Genomic DNA, 22,399 nt, shown 5'->3' with positions numbered 1-22,399 from the left:
CTGTGTAAAGGCTTGTTTTTTGTGGGACGGATTGAAGTTTTTATTGGTAATATTTTTGGGTACATGCGACATTTTGATCACTTTTTATTCTTTATTTAGGGAGCGGTGGTGACCAAAAAAATTGCGATTCTGTCGTAGTTTTTTTTTATTTTTTTTGGGGTGTTCATCGTGCGGGAAAAATAACATTATAGTTTTATAGTTGGGGTCGTTACGAACCCGGTGATACCAAATATGTGTACTTTTTTAACGTGTTCATTTTTTTCTATAATAAAAGTCTTATTATAGGAAAAAAAAAGCATTTTGTGTTTATATAACCTATTTTTACAATTTTTTAAAAACATTTTTATTACTTTTTTTATTTGTGCCACTAGGGGACATTTAGACTTGCAGCTTTGACCGCTGCTAGAGTACAAAACACTACCTACGTAGTGTAATGCATTCCAACTGTCATTGTGACGTAACAGTCACACTGACAGGAAGACTCGGAGGACCGGCCGGAGGCTGCTCCTCCGAGGCTTCCGTACATGGCAACCCGGAGGTCATTGTCTGACCTCCGATTGCCACGACAAGCATCGGCAGCCCCCATGATCACTTCGTGGGGGCTGCCGATGTGCTTTAAACCACTTAAATGCGGCGACGGCAATCCGTCGCCGCACTTAAGGGGCTAATTGCCAAAAGCAGCGGCGATGGTCCGCTGTCCGGCGAGACTGATGTGTCAGCTGTCAGCGAGCGCCTGTTTGAAATACTGACGAAAATGAACGTCATGGTTCGGGAACTAGCAGCCGACCATGACGTTCATTTTTGTCATTGGTCGTGAAAGGGTTAAGGTTATACATTATTATTGTTCTTTATTTTTATATTTCCACCCTAAAAGATTTCAATTTGTTTTTCAATGGAATTGTAGATTATAGGTGACATTAAAGGTGGAAAAAGTTCTGAAATTATTCATTTTGGACGGATTTTGTAACATGACAAAAACCTGGCATCAGTTTAGATTAGCTCTTCAGGCTTTTTTCTGACCATACTGGATGAGAGTAGATCTTCTAGTCTTCTGTTCCGTGGAAGCTGGAGTATCGTCGGAGATGTGCGCTCTCTGCAGAACGACAAGACTGTGATCTCGCGAGAGAGATCACACTGCACAAGCCGCTCTCACACAGAGCGATAAGTAACACGCCCCCATGCCATTAAGAAATAAAGAAACCAGTTTAGGGTTATTTACATATCAGGCACCAAATGTAACGGCACCGATACGGAGGGGGCTAGAATTTTTTTTTAAAGTGAGACAAGGTTTCTACAGCAGTGCCTATTACATGGTGCACTCAGCTGAACATCTATGGGCAGGTGAAAGCTTCTCTTTAAGTAATTTTTACCTTCCAAAAGGGCACGACACTGGGTAAAGTTGTATAAACGTTGTGAAAGTGAAACCAGGTATACTGCCGCTTTTAGAATATACAAAGGAAGGACCGTAAAATTATCCCTCCAGAGTGTCCACCTCATCTGACCATGAGTAGATGATCCAGCCCTTCTTGCACAAAGGGTATCACCTCTATACAGATTACTTTTATACAAGTGCGCCCCTGTTCAAACGCCTGCACACATCAAACACAGGAGCCTGTGGAACAATCTAAAAATATAAAGGGGTTTCCACAGCAGCTGGTGGGAATGCAAATTCCAAAGGTATCATTCTACTTTTTTCAAAGTTATGAACTGCTGGAGGTTAAATTTAGGAACCAAAAGGCTGCATTTGTGCTGAGTGCAATTCTTACCAGTGACGGAAATTTGTTTGTACTTGTCGGGTGCGGAACCAGTGTGCATAACAAATTACAATAAATTCATGGAGAGTCCATTTAGTATTGCAGCCATATTTGGTCAAACGAAAAACAAGAACATGTTATAAAAAAAAAGTGGCCACATATCTCATTCAGATGGCAATCTATAATAGTTTTATTCTGTACAAAAAAAGGAGGACGGATTCAAATTTTGAATACCAGAACTTTCTTTATTGCGCACACCTCTTTCAATCTGAAAACCCCAGGCTTTGCCATGAGTCTAAAGAGGCTCGAAAACTGAAGGTAAAACATTTTATTTGCCAACTCCCTGTCACAGGCACTAAGAGAAACCCACAGGAAAGATGGCACATGTGTAACAAGGGATGCGTAAAGATCCAAGCTACTATTGCCCCAAGTAGCTTTTAAAATGCCATTTCTTAGGGGTTTCATTTGTTTTGGCAGCTTAATTCCTCTACACGCATTGCATGAGTCCTGGAATTTATTCAACTGTGCCCTAAAAACCAAAGGGTGATGCCTTCCTTTTGGGCCCTGCCGTGTATCCAGGCAGCGCATTAGGGCCACACTGGAGATTGAAACAGGGAAATACATTTTGGGTTGTGTTTATTTAATCTTTTATGCTCGCTTTGAAAAAAAAAACTGTCTTTAAAATGACACATTTTGCTAAAAAAAAAAACATCACATTTCAAGTTTTTTCACCTGCTTTTTTTAAATTCAGCAGAAAACCATGGGGTCAAAATACTCACTACAACCCTCTATAAATAGCTTAAGGGGTCTAGTTTTCAAAATGGGGTCACTTATGGGGGGTTCCTATCATTCTGGCAGCTCAATGCCTCTCCAAGCGTGAAATGGGGTCTGTAACATTTTCAAGCTAAATTTGTGTCCTGAAAGCAGCCGGGTGCTCCCCTCCTTTTTGTTCCTGCCGCGTGTCCAGGCAGCACATCAGGGCTGCAATGGGTACGTTGTTGAACTCAGGAGACAGGGTAATACATTTTGGGGTTCCATCTTTTGTTCTTTCTACAAAACAAACGGTCTTTAAAATGACACATTTGTTAAAAAAGCAGCACATCCAAATATGTTAGGAAAAGAGCGCGTTTCATTTTTTTATATTTTTATGACCAAGTACCGAAGCTGTTGGTTACAACCAAATCTGGACACCCCAATGCTGCTGAAGCCCCGGGACTGCGAGGAAAAGGTTTCTTTAGCATAGAATGGACTTTTCCGCTGCTAGAACTGAAGGATGTGCTAAGAGGATAGATTTTTTTTTTTTGTTTGATTAATAATGCCATAAGAATTTTTTTTTTTTATCGCTGCCGGTCACTTGACTGCCGACTAGAGGACGCAGGGACTTTTTAGCAAGATTTATTCTTGCTAAAACTGCGTCTTATAGTCCGAAAAATACAGTAATTATATTCTGTGGGTCAATACTATCACTGTGATACCAAATGTATAGTCTTTTCATGGTGAACTGCCTTTACAGAGAAAAAAGTTTATTTAAAAAAAATTCTTTTGGGTTGCTATATTGTGAGACCCATAACGACTTTCCTGTCGATGGAGCGAGTGTGAGCGCTTGTTTTTTGCGGGCCGAGCTCTAGTCTATTGGTACCATTTTGGGGTACTAATAACTTTTTGATCACTCTCTTCCATTTTCTTTGGGAAGCGAGATGGCCCAAAATAAAAGCAATTCTGGCATTGTGATTTTATCCTTTTCCTTAGTGTTCATCCGGCAGGTTAAATAATGTGATAATTTAATAGTTCAGACTTTTACAGACGCAGGTAAATCAATTCATTTTTTATTTATTTTACTTAAGGAAAAATTGGGATTTTTTTTAAAAAAATTTAATATTTAAAAAAATGCTGTACAATACTAAAATTGGAACTGGTCTTTACTTTTTTTGTTAATTCCCCTAGGGAACATGACCAAGCGATCATTTGAACCTATGTATTGCAGTATATTGTGCTATTTGCTATATAAACCTGCCTCTGGGCATTAAGGCTTAATAGGAGCAGAAAGATGGCAGACCTTGGGGACTTCACTAGGCCGCCAGGCTGCCATAGGCACCCTGCGATGGCGTCAAGGGGGGGTGATGGTCCGACAGAGGGGAGCACTCGCCACTAACGGCTTAAATGCAGGGATAGCTATTGACCACGGTATCTAAGTGGTTAAATGGCCAGGACCATCTCTGATCCCTGCGGTTTCGGTGAGGTGTCAGCTGTAACATACAGTCAACACCCGCTCAGTATGGAACTTGTGAACTTTATTCTACAGGTCGATACGGACGTAGTGATACCAAATATGTATAGGTTTTCTTTATGTTTTAGTACTTTTGCACAGTAACACCAGTTATTTTTGCGGCAGGATCCGAGGTGTGTATAACAGTCATGCGCCTGCCGCTCATCCGATATATCAGTCACGATGCAGGTAATAGTGCCCTCTTGCAACGGATAAATCACGATTAACGGGTTAAAGCAATTTGAAGATGGTACGGGTGCGGGACTTTCAGTAAACACTTCCAGGACATAAACGAGTACAGGGGGTAGTTTTCCGCAGAACGGTTGCGACACGGTTATACGCTGAGAACGTTATTAATAGTTTCCATTTAAGCAGCATTTACCACAAAAATGTTTTTGTATTAAAAAATATATATTGGTTTTGGTTTTCTTGTTTTAGAACATTTGCTGATGCCAGTTAATTTTTTTTTTAATCTTGCACAACCCCTAGAACATGCAAAGTTTTTATTGCTGTGGAACAGGCAAAAATGTGAATCTGGAACAAATCGATAACGGCGTTCATGAGGTTTCCAGAGTATTCTTGACAGCAATATAACGGACTACACTACGTCAAAAAGTGGCAGTACATGTGAAGAAAGCCTTAGGCCTCAAGTTCTGGCCTAACCACGGGTGTAGTGACCCGAACGAACGGCATCATAGGGATGTTATTCTCTCATTTCAATTAGAAGCTTCCATTGTAGAAGAGAATTCGCTTCTATGCTGTAAGATTTTCACAGCCTAGAGAATAGAAGTGCCGCACACACGGCCAGGACGGCATTTCTAATTCCTGTCAGCCAGCCAGCCAGCCAGCCAGCACAACAAGCGTTCCCACACACTCTGTACTCGCACGAACACGAGCTCAATATGGCCGACACTTAAATAGAAAACTGAGACTCCGCCTCTATTCCTATCCCCGCGATTGGTCACGTGTCCAAGTCATTCTGAACGAGGCTTGTAACGCAATCTCCGGGAAGTCTTTTGGATTGGTCACGTGACGTGTGTTGGCAACTATCACCTGAGGAGAGTTCACGTACGAGGTAGGGGCGGCAGATGACGGGGTGGTGTATGTCATTGGACTGAAAGGTCCGGACGGGAACTGACGGGTATGGAGAAGCAAAGCACGTGTATAGTTGTAACTGGTGAGTAAAGACGTGATGGGATGACCGGCGTAGTAGTATAACGGTGCAGTAGTCGTGCTAGTCTTTGTGCTTTTACTATACATCTTTTCATCAATGAGTGGTTTCACGTCCAGCAGTGCAGAGCAGTCCGCATGTCCTTACATTATAGACCTATTATAATGTGGCTGTCAAGCGTAATATGTGATGCTATAGCACAATCGTCTATTCTACATCTCCCACATCTGAAAGAGAGCGAATGCAACGGCAATTCTCCTACAAAGGGTTTATCCCAAATAACTTGTGCCATAATTGTCATTGGTGGGGTCTAAATGCTGGAACGCCCGCTAATACCAGGGTCGGGAGGTCAAACCTGTATTTTTGGGGATAGTGAGGGTCTTCCAGTTGAGCCCCCCCCCCCCCCTTGTTCAGACATTTATGGTATGTAATAATTGTCTCTTGTGGAAAAGACCCTCTAACTCCGTGTGAACATAGCCTTAAAGCTGACCTCTAGTTAAAGTGACTGTCCAGTCCACGGCCTGGACAGCCATTATGAGTCCCCTTCCAATGTCTTAACGTAGGGTGACATTTAAAAAAATCAATGCTCAACTACCTCCCTTCCCCCGTTCCGGCCGATCCAGCCCACCGTTTCAGCATGGAGTCACCAGCTGTGCCTGCTCGCACCATTGATGATTCTGTCATAGATTAACAATGCGGCGAGCGGATGTTATTGCACTCCATTGGGGGCACAGGTCAGAAGTGTGTCGTATAGTCGTTGTGGCGCCTCCCGCCCACATTTTACATGGACTTCATGCGCCCATTCAGTAATGTGTCTGTTTCATGTCAAATCTAATATTCCAAATCCACAAAAGTTATTTGTCCATTTACAAACCTCTCCATCTGCTCATATGAATTTTGGTGCGTTGTGAAAACCCCTGCAACGTAATCGCCAGGGTTCTTCTCCTTCTTGTCGAAACGAATGTAGGGCTGAGGGGGCGGTGGATGACACAAGGATTCTGTCTTTCGTGCTCCACGACCCTTTAGGCCAAACACTATGCATATTACACTGTATACCTTTTTCCTGGAGTGTTCCTTTAAATATTTCTGTCCCTTCAAAACCTTTGTTTAGGAGCCACCTTAACTGACTGGAATCCATTGTAGTTTACATAAGTCTGTTTCTAATACTATAAGTATCTCCCAGATGAAATGTTTATTGATGCTGCTGTTCTTCTGGTTTGCGGATTATGTATATTCTGTCTTCGCAGGATTTGGTCCATTTGGGGAGCATGCTGTAAACGCAAGCTGGGTGGCTGTACAGGTAAATGTGCATGTATTTACACCTAATCTATGCACGTGGCATTGAATGAGGTACTCTACCTACATTCATAAGTGGATCATTCACCATAATATGCTGCCCTGTCCCATCGTATAAAGTGATGTCATATCGTTCGGATATGTCAGCACTTAATGATCGGTGGGGGTCCGAACTCTTGGAATCCCCTGAAGAGAATGTAGGGGCCGCAGCTCTGCTTTACCGGTTTATCTCTGCACAGACGAGTGGCCAAGCGCGGCGCTGGAGTCCCAGAGGTCGGACCCCCACTAATCATAAAGTGATGGCATATCCTAGCGATATATGCGATCACGTTATAAGGTAGGAATGATCATTTAACCCCTTAAAGAGGACCTGTCACTAGGTCAGATATTTCACACTGTTGTCTATTCCCTTTATGCTAATTTGCTGTAGTTGGCCAACAGGGAGTGCACTACCCTCAAGATTCCTCATGCTGATTTGTCAGCATCAGAGGCAGGGAAGCTAGCTCCACCCCGTTGGCTAACTAAAGCAGGTTAGCCAATAGGGAGCCAACACCACAATGGACCATATCTCTGGAATGCGGGGGGAGGAGGATGAAAATAAAAACTGCGTTGTATTCAGGGAGACCGCGCTATTCAGGTCAGTTTACCAATTCAACTTGTAACGGGTCCTCTTTAAAGAGTAACTACACTTTCATCAAACTTTTGATTTGTCATAGAGATATATAAAAAATTTGGATCGGTGGGGGTTCGGGAGCTGAGACCCCCATTGTTGCAGAAGCGTTCAGCTGAGCGCTTTGTTCCTTCGGCTGTGATCGACACTCATCGTCAGCCTGAAGATGGCTTCCAAAGACGTTTTATGAGCGCCATCTCCAGCTTGACGAGGAGCGCTGAGCTGAGCAGTGGGGGTTTCAGCACCTGCACCCCCACTGATCCAAACATTTCATATGTCTCTGACATATCAAAAGTTTGACAGTGTAGTTACACTCACAGCCAATGTTCGTTTTTCCTCTTCGCTATAACTTTTTTTGTTGTTGACATAGACATATGAGCGCTTGTTTTTTACGGGATGAGCTGTGGTTTTTAATCCGTTAATGACCTTTACGAGGCAGCCGTTAAGGAGAAGTATAGCGCCGGCTCACGCACTGAGCTCGCTCCGTACACAGCGGGTGGCAGCTGTTTCACAGTCGACACTTTACTGCAACGGATGGAATCAAAGTTCACTTTAATTCCACCTGTTTGACCCCTTTAGAATGAGGGGGATGGCCCCCTCTGACATGCAACTGTGGGGTGCCGATGGTTATCACGGCAGCCTGGGGACATAATAAAGGCCCTCTGTTCTTTGTACACCTATTAAGGCCTGCCTTTATAATCGCTATATACTGCAATACGTTAGAATCAATATAAACTGCAATACATTAGTATTGCAGTATATAGTGCAAGCGATCGCTCGTTCATAGTGGTTTTTTTTTTTAGTGTACCAAAAAAAAAAAATGTAAAAGTTCTAAAAAGCCAATTTTTCCCTAAAGTAACCTTAAAAAAAAAAAAAAAAGTTACCATCAATGGTATCGCTGCGTCCGTAAAAGTCTGAACTATTACAATATAATGTTATTTAACCCGCTCGGTGAGTGCCGTGAAAGAATTAAAATAAGCAAATTTCAGTTTTTTGGTCACCTTCGCTCCCCCAAAAAATTGAATAAAAAGTAATCAAAAAGTCGCATCTACCATTAAAACTTACAGCTTGCCCCTCAAAATATAAGCCATCACACCGCTAAATCAACAGAAAAATAATAGTTATGGCTCCTCAAAATATTTTTTCGTTTTTTTATAAAAATAGTAAAATATAAAAAATATACACATTTTTTTGTTATTGCTGTAATTGTAATAACCTGTAGAATAAAGTGAACATGTAGTTTTTACCACACAATGAACGCCGTAAACACAAAACCCCAAACTTGCGTTTGTTTTTTTGCTCCTTTCACCCGACAAATAATTATTTTTCGGTTTCCCTGTACATTATATGGTACATTAAATGGTGCCATGAAAAACTACAATTTGTGCCGCAAAACAAAGCTCTGAAACGGCTGTCGACTAAATAAGTTATGGCTTTGGGAAAGCAGGGAGGAAAAAAATGAAAATTGTCCGTGTCATTAAGGGGTTAATGGTACCGTTTAATGTCTCCTTTAATGTACTGAGAAACTTTTACTAATTATTTCTGTGGGATGGGATTGAAAAGAAATTATAATTCCACCTTAGTTTTTTGTGTTTTGCATTTACAGCATTCACTGTGTGGTAAAAATACATGTTAACCCCTTCCCGCTCCTGGACGTACTATTAGGCCATGGTAACCGTATCGTTCGCGCTCCATGACCTAATAGTACGTCACGGGAGGAACGGCAATTTCGGCCGTCTTCCCGACACATACAGGAGCTGTGACAGCTGCTGTCTCGTACAGCAGTTGCCGTAGCTCCTACAGCGGGGACCGATCCCTGTGTCCCCGCTGATTAACCCCTTAAAAGCCGCGTTCAATAGTGATCGTGGCTTTTTAGGGGTTAAACCACCATCGACGACCCGCTACATGATAGCGGGCGGCGATGCCATCTACGGAAGCCTAGTGGGTCCTGACAGTCAGGACCCACTATGCTTGCTGTCAGTGAGTAGCTGACAGCTCTAATACACATGTAGTGCAGTGTATTAGAATAGAGATCAGGGCCTCCTGCCCTCAAGTCCCCTAGTGGGACAAAGTAATAAAGTGAAAAAAAGTTGTGTAAAAAATAAGAAAAGAAAAAGTTTTAAAAGTAAAAATCACCCTTTTTCCCTTATCAGTCCTTTATTATTAATTAAAATAAATAAACTATACATAGTTGGTATCGCCGGGTCCGTAACGGCCTGAACTACAAAATTATTCCATTATTTATCCCACGCGGTGAACGCCATAAAAGAAATTAATAATCAACCGTGCCAGAATCACAATTGTTTGTTTGTTCTATTTTTTTTTTTTCGGAGGTGAAGTGACCAGAGATCAAAAAGTCGCATATACCTAAAAATGGTTCTGATCGAAACTGCAGTTCGTTACGCAAAAAACAAGTCCTGGCACGGCTTTCTTGATGGGGGAAAAAAAAAAGTTCTGGCTCTTAGAATAATTCAACACAAAAAGTAAATGATTTTTTACAAAACTTATTTTATTGTGCAAACGCCATAAGACATAAAAAAACTATAAACATCTGGTATCGCCGTAATCGTATCGCCCCGCAGAATAAAGTGAATATGTCATTTATAGCGCACGGTGAACGCTGTAAAAAAAATAGAATAAAGAACAATAGTAGAATTCATGTTGTTTAGTCACCACGCCACCTAAAAATAGAATAAAAACTGATCAAAAAGCCGCATGCACCCCAAGAAAACTACAATGGATTCCTCAAGGGGTCTAGTTTCCAAAATGGGGTAACATTTGGGGAGTTTCCACTGTTTTGGCACCACAAGACCTCTTCAAACCTGACATGGTGCCTTTAATATAATTTAAGAAAAGGAAGGCCGAAAAATCCACTAGGTGCTTCTGAGGCCTTTGTTTCAGGCCCGTAGCGCACTAGGGCCACATGTGGGATATTTCTGAAAACTGCAGAATCTGGGCAATAAATATTGAGTTGCGTTTCTCTGGTAAAACCTTCTGTTTTACAGGAAAAAATGGAATAAAAAGGATTTTCTGACAAAAGAAATATGTAAATTTCACCTCTACTTTGCTCTAAATTCCTGTGAAACACCTAAATGGTTCATAAACTTTCTAAATGCTGTTGTGAATACTTTGAGGGGTCTAGTTTCTAAAATGGGGTGTTTGATGGGGGTGTCTAATATATGGGTCCCTCAAAGCAACTTCAGAACTGAACTAGAACCTAAAAAAAGAAAAAGAGGCAATACTTTGCTTCTTACATTATACTGATAATGAGCAGTGCCCACCCTGAGATGACCCCAGTTTTGACCGTTTGTATAAACGGAGACCCCTGTTAGACCGTTTCAGTGCCCGGTTTTCCCAAGCATACACCCCCGTGAAGTGTATTTCTATTGATGAGTCCTTGGTACATTTTAAAGGGAGGCTTCAATTCCGCCAGTACCTGCCGGGTAAGAGGGCAAGGTATGGCGTGAAGATGTATAATCTGTGTGAGAGTGCATAAGGGTATACTTACAAATTTAGGATATATGAAGGGAAGGACACCAGTATTCAGCCCCCAGAATGCCCCCCCCCTCTCCTTACTGGGAGTTAATGCAAAAATTGTGTGGGATTTGGTGCACCCACTGCTGGACCAGGGTTACCAACTCTACCTGGATTATTTTTATACCAGCGTCACACTCTTCAACTGCCTCGCTTCAAGAAGTACTGCGGCATGCGGCACTGCTAGACGAAATCTGAGAGGCCTCCCTAAGACTCTGCTTGGGCAAACACTCAGAAGGGGTGAGAGCAGGGCACAATCTAGCAGCAACATATTGTGTGTCATGTACATGGATGAGAGTGGTCCCTGTATTGACAAGAATACATGGCCACACCAGTACCCATGTACCTGTACGAGGTACCAGTACAGTGACCCCCAAACCAGACTGCATCCTGGATTACAATAGGTACATGGGAGGGGTGGACTTGTCAGATCAAGTCCTGAAGCCCTACACCGCCATGCGGTGTGGTATAAGAAGCTGGCCGTGCACATCATACAGATGGCATTGTACAATGCGTACGTGCTATGTCAATTTGCAGGCCAGACGCGAACTTTGCTTGAATTTCAAGAGGTGGTTATCAAGAAACTAATTTTTAGGGACCAGGATGGGGGGGACACCCAGTACTTCTGGAAGCGAGGCCACACGCATCGCACCAGGACAACACTTTCCAGGAGAAGTTCCCCAAACTGGCAAGAAGGGCATAAGTCAAAAGAGGTGCAAAGTCTGCTATAAGAGGGGGATAAGGAAGGACACAATATACCAATGTGACACATGTCCTGAAAAACCAGGGCTCTGTATGATGTTTTAAAATGTATCATACATCCCTTGATTTTTAATCTACCCCAGTTTTACTTACCCTGATGCATTCCGTACAGCTTATCCCCCTCCTCTTTCTCTTCTGAGCCCTGCTGTGTGCCCAGGCAGCTGATAACCGCCGCATTGAGGGTATTTCCATACCCGGGAGAACCCACATTACAGTTTATGGGGTGCATGTCTCTGGTCAAAATACTCACTACACCTCTAGATGAATGCCTTAAAGGGTGCAGTTTTTAAAACTGGGTCACTTCTCGGGGGTTCCAACTGTACTGGTACCTCAGGGGCTTCTGCATTCATGACTTAGCACCAGAAAATACCCAGTCGGCCAAATGGTGGTCCTTCCCTTCAAAGCCCTGGCGTGTGCCCAGGCAGCAGATAACAGCCACATGTTGGGTATTGCCTTACCCAGGAGAACCCACATTACAATTTATAGGGTGTATGTCTCCAGTGGCGCATGCTGGGCACAATATATTGGACACTGAAATGGCATACATATATAGAAAATTGCAAATCTCACACTGCACCATATGCTGCGCATTACCTTTTAGACAATACCTGTGGGGTCAAAATGCTCACTACACCTCTAGATGAATGCCTTAAGGGGTGTAGATTTTAAAATGGGGTCGCTTCTTGGGGGTTTCCATTGCTTTGATACCTCTGGGGCTCCGCAAATGCAACATGGCATCCGAAAACCAATCCAGCAAAATCTGGACTCCAAAGAACACATAGCGCTCCTTTCCGTCTGAGCCCTCCCATGGACCCAAGCGGCAGTTTATCATCACAAATGGGGTATTGCCGCACTCAGGACAAATTGGGGTATTTTATTTCTTGTGACAATAAGAAATTTTGAGGCAAAACTACATATTATTGGAAACAAAAATCATTATTTTAATTTTAAAGCCCAATTCAAAAGCGTGCAGTGAAAAAACTGTCAAAATGGTAACACCCATGCATGAATTCCTTGAGGGGTGTAGTTTCCAAAATGGGGTCACTATTGGGGGATTCCTACTGTTTTGGCACCTCAACACCTCTTCAAACCTGGCATGCTGCCTAAAATAAATTCTAATAAAAAAGATGCCTCAAAATGCACTAGGTGCTTCCTTGCTTCTAGGGCTTGTGTTTTAGTCCACGAGCGCAGTAGAGCCACATGTGGGACATTTCTAAAAACTGCAGAATCTGGACCATACATATTTAGTAGTGTTTCTCTGGTAAAACCTTCTGTGTTACAAAAAAAAAATTAATAAAATTGAAATTCAGCAAAAAAAAAGAAATTTGCAAATTTCACCTCCTTTGCTTTAATTCCTGTGAAATGCCTAAAGGGTTAAAAAAAAACTTTCTAAATGCTGTTTTGAATACTTTGAGTGGTCTAGTTTTTAAAATGGGGTGTATTATGGGGGTTTCTAATTCATAGGCCCCTCAAAACCACTTCAGAACTGAACAGGTACCTTTAAAAAAAAGTTTTTGGACATTTTCTTAAAAATATGAGAAATTGCTGTTTATGTTCTAAGCCTTGTAACGTCCAAGAAAAATAAGTGTTCAAAAAACGATGCAAATCTAAAGTAGACATATGGGAAATGTGAACTAGTAACTATTTTGGGTGGTGTAACCATCTGTTTTACAAGCAGATGCGTTTAAATTCCGAAAAATTCTATTTTTTTATATTCTACATTTTCCCTAAATTTACCAGTTTTTCACAAATAAACACTGAATTTATCGACCAAATTTTACCACTAACCTAAAGCCCAATGTATCACGAGAAAACAATCTCAGAATCGCTTAGATAGGTCTAAGCATTCCCAAGTTATTACCACATAAAGTGAAATGTCCGATTTTGAAAAATGGGCTCTGAGCCTTAAAGAGGCTCTGTCACCAGATTTTGCAACCCCTATCTGCTATTGCAGCAGATAGGCGCTGCAATGTAGATTACAGTAACGTTTTTATTTTTAAAAAAACGAGCATTTTTGGCCAAGTTATGACCATTTTTGTAGTTATGCAAATGAGGCTTGCAAAAGTCCAAGTGGGTGTGTTTAAAAGTAAAAGTCCAAGTGGGCGTGTATTATGTGCGTACATCGGGGCGTTTTTAATACTTTTACTAGCTGGGCGCTCTGAAGAGAAGTAACATCCTCTTCTCTTCAGAACGCCCAGCATCTGACAGTGCAGATCTGTGACGTCACTCACAGGTCCTGCATCGTGACGGCCACATTGGCACCAGAGGCTACAGTTGATTCTGCATCAGCGTTTGCAGGTAAGTCGATCTTACCTGCAAACGCTGATGCTGCTGCAGAATCAACTGTAGCCTCTGGTGCCGATGTGGCCGTCACGATGCAGGACCTGTGAGTGACGTCACAGATCTGCACTGTCAGATGCTGGGCGTTCTGAAGAGAAGAGGATGTTACTTCTCTTCAGAGCGCCCAGCTAGTAAAAGTATTAAAAACGCCCCGATGTACGCACATAATACACGCCCACTTGGACTTTTACTTTTAAACACACCCACTTGGACTTTTGCAAGCCTCATTTGCATAACTACAAAAATGGTCATAACTTGGCCAAAAATGCTTGTTTTTTAAAAATAAAAACGTTACTGTAATCTACATTGCAGCGCCTATCTGCTGCAATAGCAGATAGGGGTTGCAAAATCTGGTGACAGAGCCTCTTTAAAGGGAATGTGTCGCTAGCAATTATACATATATATTTTTTTTAGTTAAACTATTATTTGAGTGATTACACATTTTGTTTTAATTTTTTTACTTTTTCCACAAGTCAGGAAATATTATAAATTAGATTCTAATTTATAACCTTTCCATGTGCTGGGCACTAGAGGGAGCACTTACCAAAATTGCAGCATGGTCAATGTGGTAAAGCAACCTCATTGCTTTATGCTGCAAATTTGGGGTAGACACACTCTCTCTAGTGTCCTCACACAATCCCCCCTCCCTTATGCTGGCTAGTGCCAGGAGAAGGAGGGGGTTAGAATCGTCAAACCTCCTACACGGTGTGCTGCCATTTTCTAAGCGTCTGCGCAGTGTAGGAGGATTAGATACAGTGCTCAGCAGACAGTATAACACAAACCTACACAAACGTAAAACACATATCACATACACGAACATAACTTACCTGCCGCCTCCGCTCCTATTCCTTTCGCCTTCGCTTCCTTGAACATATGGCCAGAAGCCACAGCCGGAAGTAGCCATCTTACTGTCCGGCCGCGGCTTCCGGTCCACATGAAAATCCACGGCGCCGGATTTCGCTCTGCCAAAGAGCTTCCTTTTGGTCTGTATGGGAGCGGCGCATGCGCCGTTCCCACACATATGGCGTACGCTGCAGTGAATGGAACAGCTCCCGTTCGCATTCTCTATGGGGTTGTATGTGCCGTATTCCATCTCTGTATATGACGTTAATCGACACATATAGAGATGAAGAAAAAAAAGGCAGCCCCCATAGAGAAGTAAAAGTAAGAAAAAAGTAGAACACAAATAAATAAAATTTATTTTAATATCATACTAAAAGCAATTGGATAACAAAAAAAAATAATTTCATGACACCTTCCCTTTAAGGTTCAATCTAGGCTGCGTCCTTAAAGGGAAGGTGTCATGAAATATATATTTTTTTTTATCATATTGCTTTTAATATGTTAACATAAATTTTATTTATATTCTCGTGTTCTACTTTTTAGTTTGTTCTTACTTTTACTTCTCTAGTGGGGCTGCCGTTTTTTTTCCGTCTCTGTATGTGTCGATTAACGACACATACAGAGATGGAATACAGCACATACAACCCCATTGAGAATGCGAACGGGAGCGGTTTCATTCACTGCAGCGTACGCATTCTGTGTGTGGCAATCGCGGGAGGGGCGATGGTTGCTATGGCTGCCTGGGGGCCTAATGAAGGCCATCTTTAGCAGGGCTTAATAGCAGCCTGTCACAATCACGATATACTGCAATACATTAGTATTGCAGTATATCGTGCAAGTGATCTAGCGATCACTGGTTGAAGTCCCCTAGGGGGATAAATAAAAAAAAGTAAAAATGAGTAAAATAAAGCTATTTATTTCTTTAAAAAAATTTAAAGTTCAAAAATCCAATTTTTCCCCTAGAGCATAGTAAATGTCTGAACTATTACAATATATCATTATTTAACCCGCACGGTAAACGCCTTAAAAAAAATTGTAAATTCCAGAATCTCTATTTTTTGGTCACCTAATCTCCCACAAAAAATGAAATAAAAAGTGATCAAAATGTCGCATGTAACCCAAAATGGTATTATTAAAAACTACAGCTTATCCCGCAAAAAATAAGCCCTCATACCACGAAATCAACGGAAAAATAAAAAATGTATGTGTGAATTTGGCGACACAAAATAAATGTTATTTTTTACTTGTAAATTATAGAAAAAAACTATGTATATTTGGTATCGCCGTAATCTTATTGACCCACAGAATAAAGTTAACATGTTGTTTTAATTGCACAGTGAATTCCGTAAAATTGAAAGAAGAATCGTTTTTTTGTTTTGTTTTTTTTTTTGTTTTTTTACCCCACAAATAATTTTTTTCCCCGTTTCCTAGTACATTATATGGCACAATAAATGGTGCTACGAAAAACTACAACTCGTTCCGCAAAAATCAAGCTCTCCTAGGACTATATCAACGGAAAAATGAAAAAGTTATGGCTTTTGGAAGGTGGGGAGGAAAGAACGGAAATGAAAATCTGAAAAAGGGCTGCGGCGGGAAGGGGTTAAACATATAAGCTTTATAACCGCCTAAAAAAAATAAGACCTATGGTAAACCAGATTTATTTACTAATTTGTGCGGTATCCTTATCCGTTTTAGAAGCAGGGGATTCATGTCTTACATTTGTAGCGTAAGCCATGACTAATACAAATGGCAACAGACAAAACACATATATATTTATCATACTGGCCCTCGTATATGAAAACGGGTCTTGTCGCCAATGGCAAACAATCACAGTCCAGCTTACATTTTTCCAGAGTGTTTTTGGAATTGAAAGCGGAGTCCTGATTAGTTGCTATAAGGGCATGCCCCCACGTGGCGGAATTCCTCCGCAACTGTCCGCATCAATGCCGCACCTAATCCGGGTTGCGGAATACGGCTGCGGATCTGCCCAAAATGTGCAGTAAATTGATGCGGACTGCGGGAAAAGTGCTTCCCTTCTCTGTATCAGTGCAGGATAGAGAGAAGGGCCAGCACTTTCCCTAGTGAAAGTAAACGAATTTCATACTTACCAACCGTTGTCTTGGTGACGCGTCCCTCTTTCGGCATCCAGCCCGACCTCCCTGGATGACGCGGCAGTCCATGTGACCGCTGCAGCCTGTGATTGGCTGCAGCCGTCGCTTACACTGAAACGTCATCCTGGGAAGCCGGACTGGAGACAGAAGCAGGGAGTTCTCGGTAAGTATGAACTTCTATTTTTTTGACAGGTTGCTGTATATTGGGATCGGTAGTCACTGTCCAGGGTGCAGAAACAGTTACTGCCGATCGCTTAACTCTTTCAGCACCCTGGACAGTGACTATTTACTGACGTCTCCTAGCAACGGTCCCGTAATTCCGGGAGCCCCATTGACATCCTCAGTCTGGCTGTAGACCTAGAAATACATAGGTCCAGCCAGAATGAAGAAATGTCATGTTTAAAAAAGCAAGACGCATCCGCAGCACACATAACATGTGCATGACATCTGCGGACTTCATTGCGGAAATTAGAATCTCCATTGAAGTCAATGGAGAAATTCCGCCATGAGTCCGCAACCAGTCCGCCACTGCTCCGCAACAGACAGAGCATGCTGCGGACACCAAATTCCGCTCCGCAGCCTATGCTCCGCAGCGGACTTTTACTCAACGTCTAAACGAACACTTCTAAATTAAAGTGGAAGTCAATGGAGAAACGGCTCCGCTGCGGAGTGTCCGCAGCGGAATTCAAGTGCAATTCCGCCACGTGTGAACCCAGCCTAAACAAGGTCGGTTTTGCTGTTTAACGTTTCATAAATGAACCCCCTATGTGATAATAGAGATGAACAGATTGCGTGACTTTGAAAGAGCTGCCAAGTACTTGCTTCGTGTGTCTGAGTAAATAAGGTGCTCATTTCCTTAAACCAAATTTGATCTCTTTTATGGTAACAAGATCCTAGTATTGTTTAACCCCTTAAGGACACGGCCAATTTAGATTTCCCTCTTTGCATCCCGACGCTCATAACTCTTATTTTTTTTGTACGACGTAGTTGTATGAGACTTTATTTTTTGCGGGACGAGTTGTACTTTATGTAGGTACCATTTTTGGTACAAATACATTATCGTTTAATTTCTATAAATTTTTATTTTGGCGAAATTGCAGAAAAAAAAGCCGTTCCGCAGCAGTTTTAATATTTATTTTATTTACACCATAGACTGATCATCATAAATAATGTTATACATTTGTTGTACAGGTTGTTACGGTCGTGTCGATACCAAATATGTCTATATTTCATGTTTTGGGACTTATATTTTAAAAAGTTTATTTATTATAAAAAAATTTGTGTTGTGTATTTTTTTTAATATTTATTTATCATTTTTTTTTACATTCATTTAGCTTTTTTTTAAAATCCCATAAAGGGATTTATCATTTCGATTTTTATTTTGTAACTGTAATGTACTGGCATAGATCTATATGCTAGTAATAAGCCTGTGTACTGATTGTACACAGGCAGTTGTTAGGGCATACGTCAGTATGCCCTAACAACAGGAAATATGTTCAGACAGCCCTGGGGTCCTTCAATGGACCCTGGGCTGTCTGGCCATATGAGTTGTGGGCTTTGATCGCGTCACAGTTCTCTTCTGTGACGCGATCAATGTGCAGTCCCCTCTCCTTGAACGCCGCGATCAGATTTCATCGCGCCGTTCAAAGGGTTAACGGCGGAGAGAAGATGTTTCTCTCCTCTCCGCTGTCAGAGCGGGGCCGTGGCTGTGTATTAGCCGTTGCCCCGCTCTCGATCGCGCACAGGGACGGCTGTCACACAGGACGAGAATGCTCTTCCTAATGCGGGAAGTACTCGCCGCTCAGGACGAGCATTCTCGTCCTGTGTCTGAAACCGGTTAATGGTTATTAAAGAGACTCTGTCACCCCATTATAAGTGCCATATCTCCTACATAATGAGATGGGCGCTATAATGTAGGTGACAGCAGTGCTTTTTATTTAGAAAAACAATCTATTTTTACCACTTTATGATTGATTTTTAGCTTTATGCTAATTAGTTTCTTAATGCCCAAGTGGCCGTGTTTTTACTTTAGACAAAGTGGGCGTTGTACAGAGGAGTGTATGACGCTGACCAATCAGCGTCATGCACTCCTTTCCATTCATTTACACTGCACTAGCGATATAGCTATATCGTTATGTGCAGCTACACACACACACACACACACACACACACACACACACACACACACACACACACACACACACACACACACACACACTAACATTACTGTAATGTCCTGATAATAAATATACATCACTACCAGCCTGGACGTGATGTTTATTCAGAATCCTGACACTTCTGAATCTTTTCTGTGAGATTTCCAGCAAGGCAAATGTAATCTCGCGAGATTACGATGTAAACTGTCATTTAAAACAAGATTACGTTTGCCTTGCTGGAAATCTCACAGAAAAAATTCAGAAGTGTCGGGATTCTGAATAAACATCACGTCCAGGCTGGTAGTGATGTATATTCATTATCAGGACACTGCAGTAATGTTTGTGTATGTAGCTGCACATAGTGATATAGCTATATCGCTAGTGCAGTGTAAATGAATGGGGAGGAGTGCATGACGCTGATTGGTCAGCGTCATACACTCCTCTGTACAACGCCCACTTGGTCTAAAGTACAAACACGCCCACTTGGGCATTAAGAAACTAATTAGCATAAAGCTAAAAATCGCTCAAAGTGGTAAAAATAGATTGTTTTTCTAAATAAAAAGCATTACTGTCCCCTACATGACAGCGCCGATCTCCTTATGTAGGAGATAGGGCACTTATAATGTGGTGACAGAGCCTCTTTAAGGCTGGAGTTCACATATTTATACAGGCATCCTGCATCCTTTGAAAGAGCCCTAGGACTGTCCTATTGTAATACCTGACAGGGCATACTTTAAATAATTATGGCAGCACTAATCATTATAACTTTAAATGGGTTGTCTCCTAAAGAAAACTCCAGTCCATATGCCCTATTATGGCATGTGAACGATATAGTGTGGTGTCCCCCGAATGGGACCCCCCCCCCCCATGAGCCAGAATGAAGAACTCCTCTTTAAAAGATACGTACACCTTTTAAAGACCACTTGCTGTATTGTGCGCTAAAAACTGAATCCGTCGGGTGAGCGGGAGTGACTGCTTCGATGACTGGGGGGGGTCCTTGTGTGTCGGATCCAGTTGTTGGGGTATGTTCACACACAAACTCAAAAACGTCTGAAAATACGGAGTGGTTTTCAAGGGAAAACAGCTCCTGATTTTCAGAAGTTTTTTGAGCCACTCGCGATTTTTGCTGCGTTTTTTTTACGGACTTTTTGGAGCTGTTTTCTATAGAGTCAATGAAAAACGTCCCAAGAAGTGACCTACACTTCTGTTCCGATGGGCCATTTTGAAAAAGAACGCCATTTTTCCCATTGCAATCAATGGGCAGATGTTTGAAGGCGTTCTGCTTCCGATTTTTCGGCAGTTTACTGCTCGAAAAACGGCCGTGTGAACGTACCCTTATCGATCACATCTAAGTTGAACTTAGATGTGATCGATAACCGCTGGATCCTGTGTGTCTGAGACCAGCCGGACCTGCTGTTACCGAAGGCACCAATCCCGCTGATTTGACGGATTCAGGTTTCAGCACAGGATACAGGTTCTATATATTCAGGATACATAGAAGCTGTATCTGAAAAAGTAAAAATAATTTTTAATAGAAACCAATTACAAAGTTGCACCAAACACTCTAAGGCCCCATGCACACGGCCATGCCCATAATCACGACCCGCATTTTTCCGTAAAATGCAAAAGAACAGACATGTTCCATAATTTTCTATGGCACAGACACCCATCCGTAGCGATACAGAAAGGTGTCCGTGGCCGATAGAACTGAATGGGTGCGTAATTGTGGACCGCGTTACGGTTTGCGATTATGCAGTGTTTTTACGGTTGTGATCATGGGGCCTAATATAACGTTTAAGTAAAAAAAAAAAACTTCTAAGGTTTACATAGCCTTTAAAAACGGCTAGCGTTCTGGCAGACTCATGCCATTCATCTTAATGTCCTCCATGTAAAACTATATTTTCGCTGACTATATTTGCTGTTTGCCGTGAGACAGCCCCTTTAATGCCTCAAACCTGAGCATGTGCATTGGCAGCTGCAATACATTGGGCAAAACCGGAGCATATTACAGTCCGCATTTCTCTCTGGGGTGCTGTATGTCAGACCGAGGCGAGAAAAATTGGTCTGATATATGTTATAAGATAGGATACATGGACCGATTGAGATGCATAGTGGCAGGTTTTGGATCCGAAAACAATTTGTTTGTATGAGGCTAAAGAGGAGCGACCGGCTTCTGACAAGTCGGTTTAAGTATATGATTGTGTTCATTATGAAATAACAATTCAGCATCATCTTTTCTTAGAGGAACATCACAATATAGATGTTATCCGTTATTCCTTCTGTAACTGTATGAATAAATTGACTACTGGGTGTTACTATTCCACTTATCAATGGGCGGTTTCCTTACACACTTTGACACTGTCCAATAAATGATGACCGTGCATGGTCCATTTATTCATACGTTTCCTGGAGGCAGGGCCGGCAAGTGCTGACGCTGCTATCATGGCTCCGTAAGAAGTGGAATCCCTGGCCAGAGTGTTGCCGAGTCTCTGGCCAGGGATTCCGCTCCTGGAGAAGTACCTGACGGCACTGTACATCTATGGGTAGTGATGTCCGGGTCTCCTGAAGAGCTCTAAAAAAAGATACTCCAGGATTGTTATTTCATGGGGAATACAAGTATTTTCTAAAACAGACCTGTCCGTAGAGCTGACCTGTCCTCTTTAGAAAGTTGTGACTTTACTGAAAACGTTTTGTTTTTAAAGTATTCTCTTAACCCCTAGGCGCACCACGATGCAACTGTACGTCCTGGTGGCCAGTGTTTTAGCTCGCGAGGAAGTACAGTTACTGCGCGGTTCCCGGTACACGCTGTCTGCGACACTGTGCACCGGGAGGCCAGCTGTCCCCGACAGCTGACACTCCACTGTTGCCCATCAGCGGCTCATTTCCGCTTTTTTCAGCAATTAACCCCTGAAATGTGGTTATCGATTGCAATCGCTGCATTTTAGAGGTTTCTAGCACATCGGTAGACCTCACAATGAAATTGTGAGGTTTGCCGATGGCTAGCATGGCAAACAATGGCCTCTGTGTCTGCCGTGTGTGGAAGTCCATCGGGACCAGCCTCTTGATGGGCTGCATGTCAGAGTGACAGGAAGTCACTGTGTCGTTCCCAATGCACACTGTCAGTAACAGTGTGCATCGGGAACCGGGAGGTCGGCTGTCCACGACAGCTGACATTCCACTGTTGCCGATCAGCGGCTCATCGCCGCTGATTTCTGCAATTAACCCCTTTAAATGCGGCAAAAGATTGCGATCACCACGTTTTAGGGGGTTTGTAGCACATCAGCAGCCCCCATGCAATTGTGGGAGTTGCTGATGCTTGTGATGGCATCCGGAGGCCAGACAACGGCCTCCAGGTCTGCCGTGTATGGAAGCCTATGAGGACCAGCCTCTGGCTGGTCCTCGTAGACTTAGGCTGGATTCACACGAGCATGTTCGGTCCGTAATGGACGGAACGTATTTCGGCCGCTAATCCCGGACCGAACACAGTGCAGGGAGC

General features: G+C 42.4%; 1 protein-coding gene across 2 annotated transcripts in view; it reads left to right on the top strand.

Annotated features, from left to right (window-relative positions):
- Window positions 1–4,985: 4,985 nt before the first annotated feature.
- The window catches only part of PGPEP1 (pyroglutamyl-peptidase I), a 65,092-nt gene continuing 47,678 nt past the window's right edge, over window positions 4,986–22,399 (top strand). Inside the window, exons 1-2 of one of the 2 annotated variants that reach the window (XM_075864617.1) lie at window positions 4,986–5,197; window positions 6,439–6,491. In XM_075864617.1, coding sequence (XP_075720732.1) covers window positions 5,164–5,197; window positions 6,439–6,491 — 87 coding nt within the window. In that variant the 5' untranslated portion in view covers window positions 4,986–5,163. The remainder of the gene's footprint in view (window positions 5,198–6,438; window positions 6,492–22,399) is intronic. The other variant, XM_075864609.1, reaches the window with a different exon arrangement.

This window comes from Rhinoderma darwinii, chromosome 1 (assembly GCF_050947455.1).
Source record: "Rhinoderma darwinii isolate aRhiDar2 chromosome 1, aRhiDar2.hap1, whole genome shotgun sequence".
In the NCBI taxonomy this organism is placed as follows: domain Eukaryota; kingdom Metazoa; phylum Chordata; class Amphibia; order Anura; family Rhinodermatidae; genus Rhinoderma; species Rhinoderma darwinii.
The sequence above is the reverse complement of the archived record's forward strand: the minus strand, read 5'-3'. Positions and strand labels throughout refer to the sequence as shown.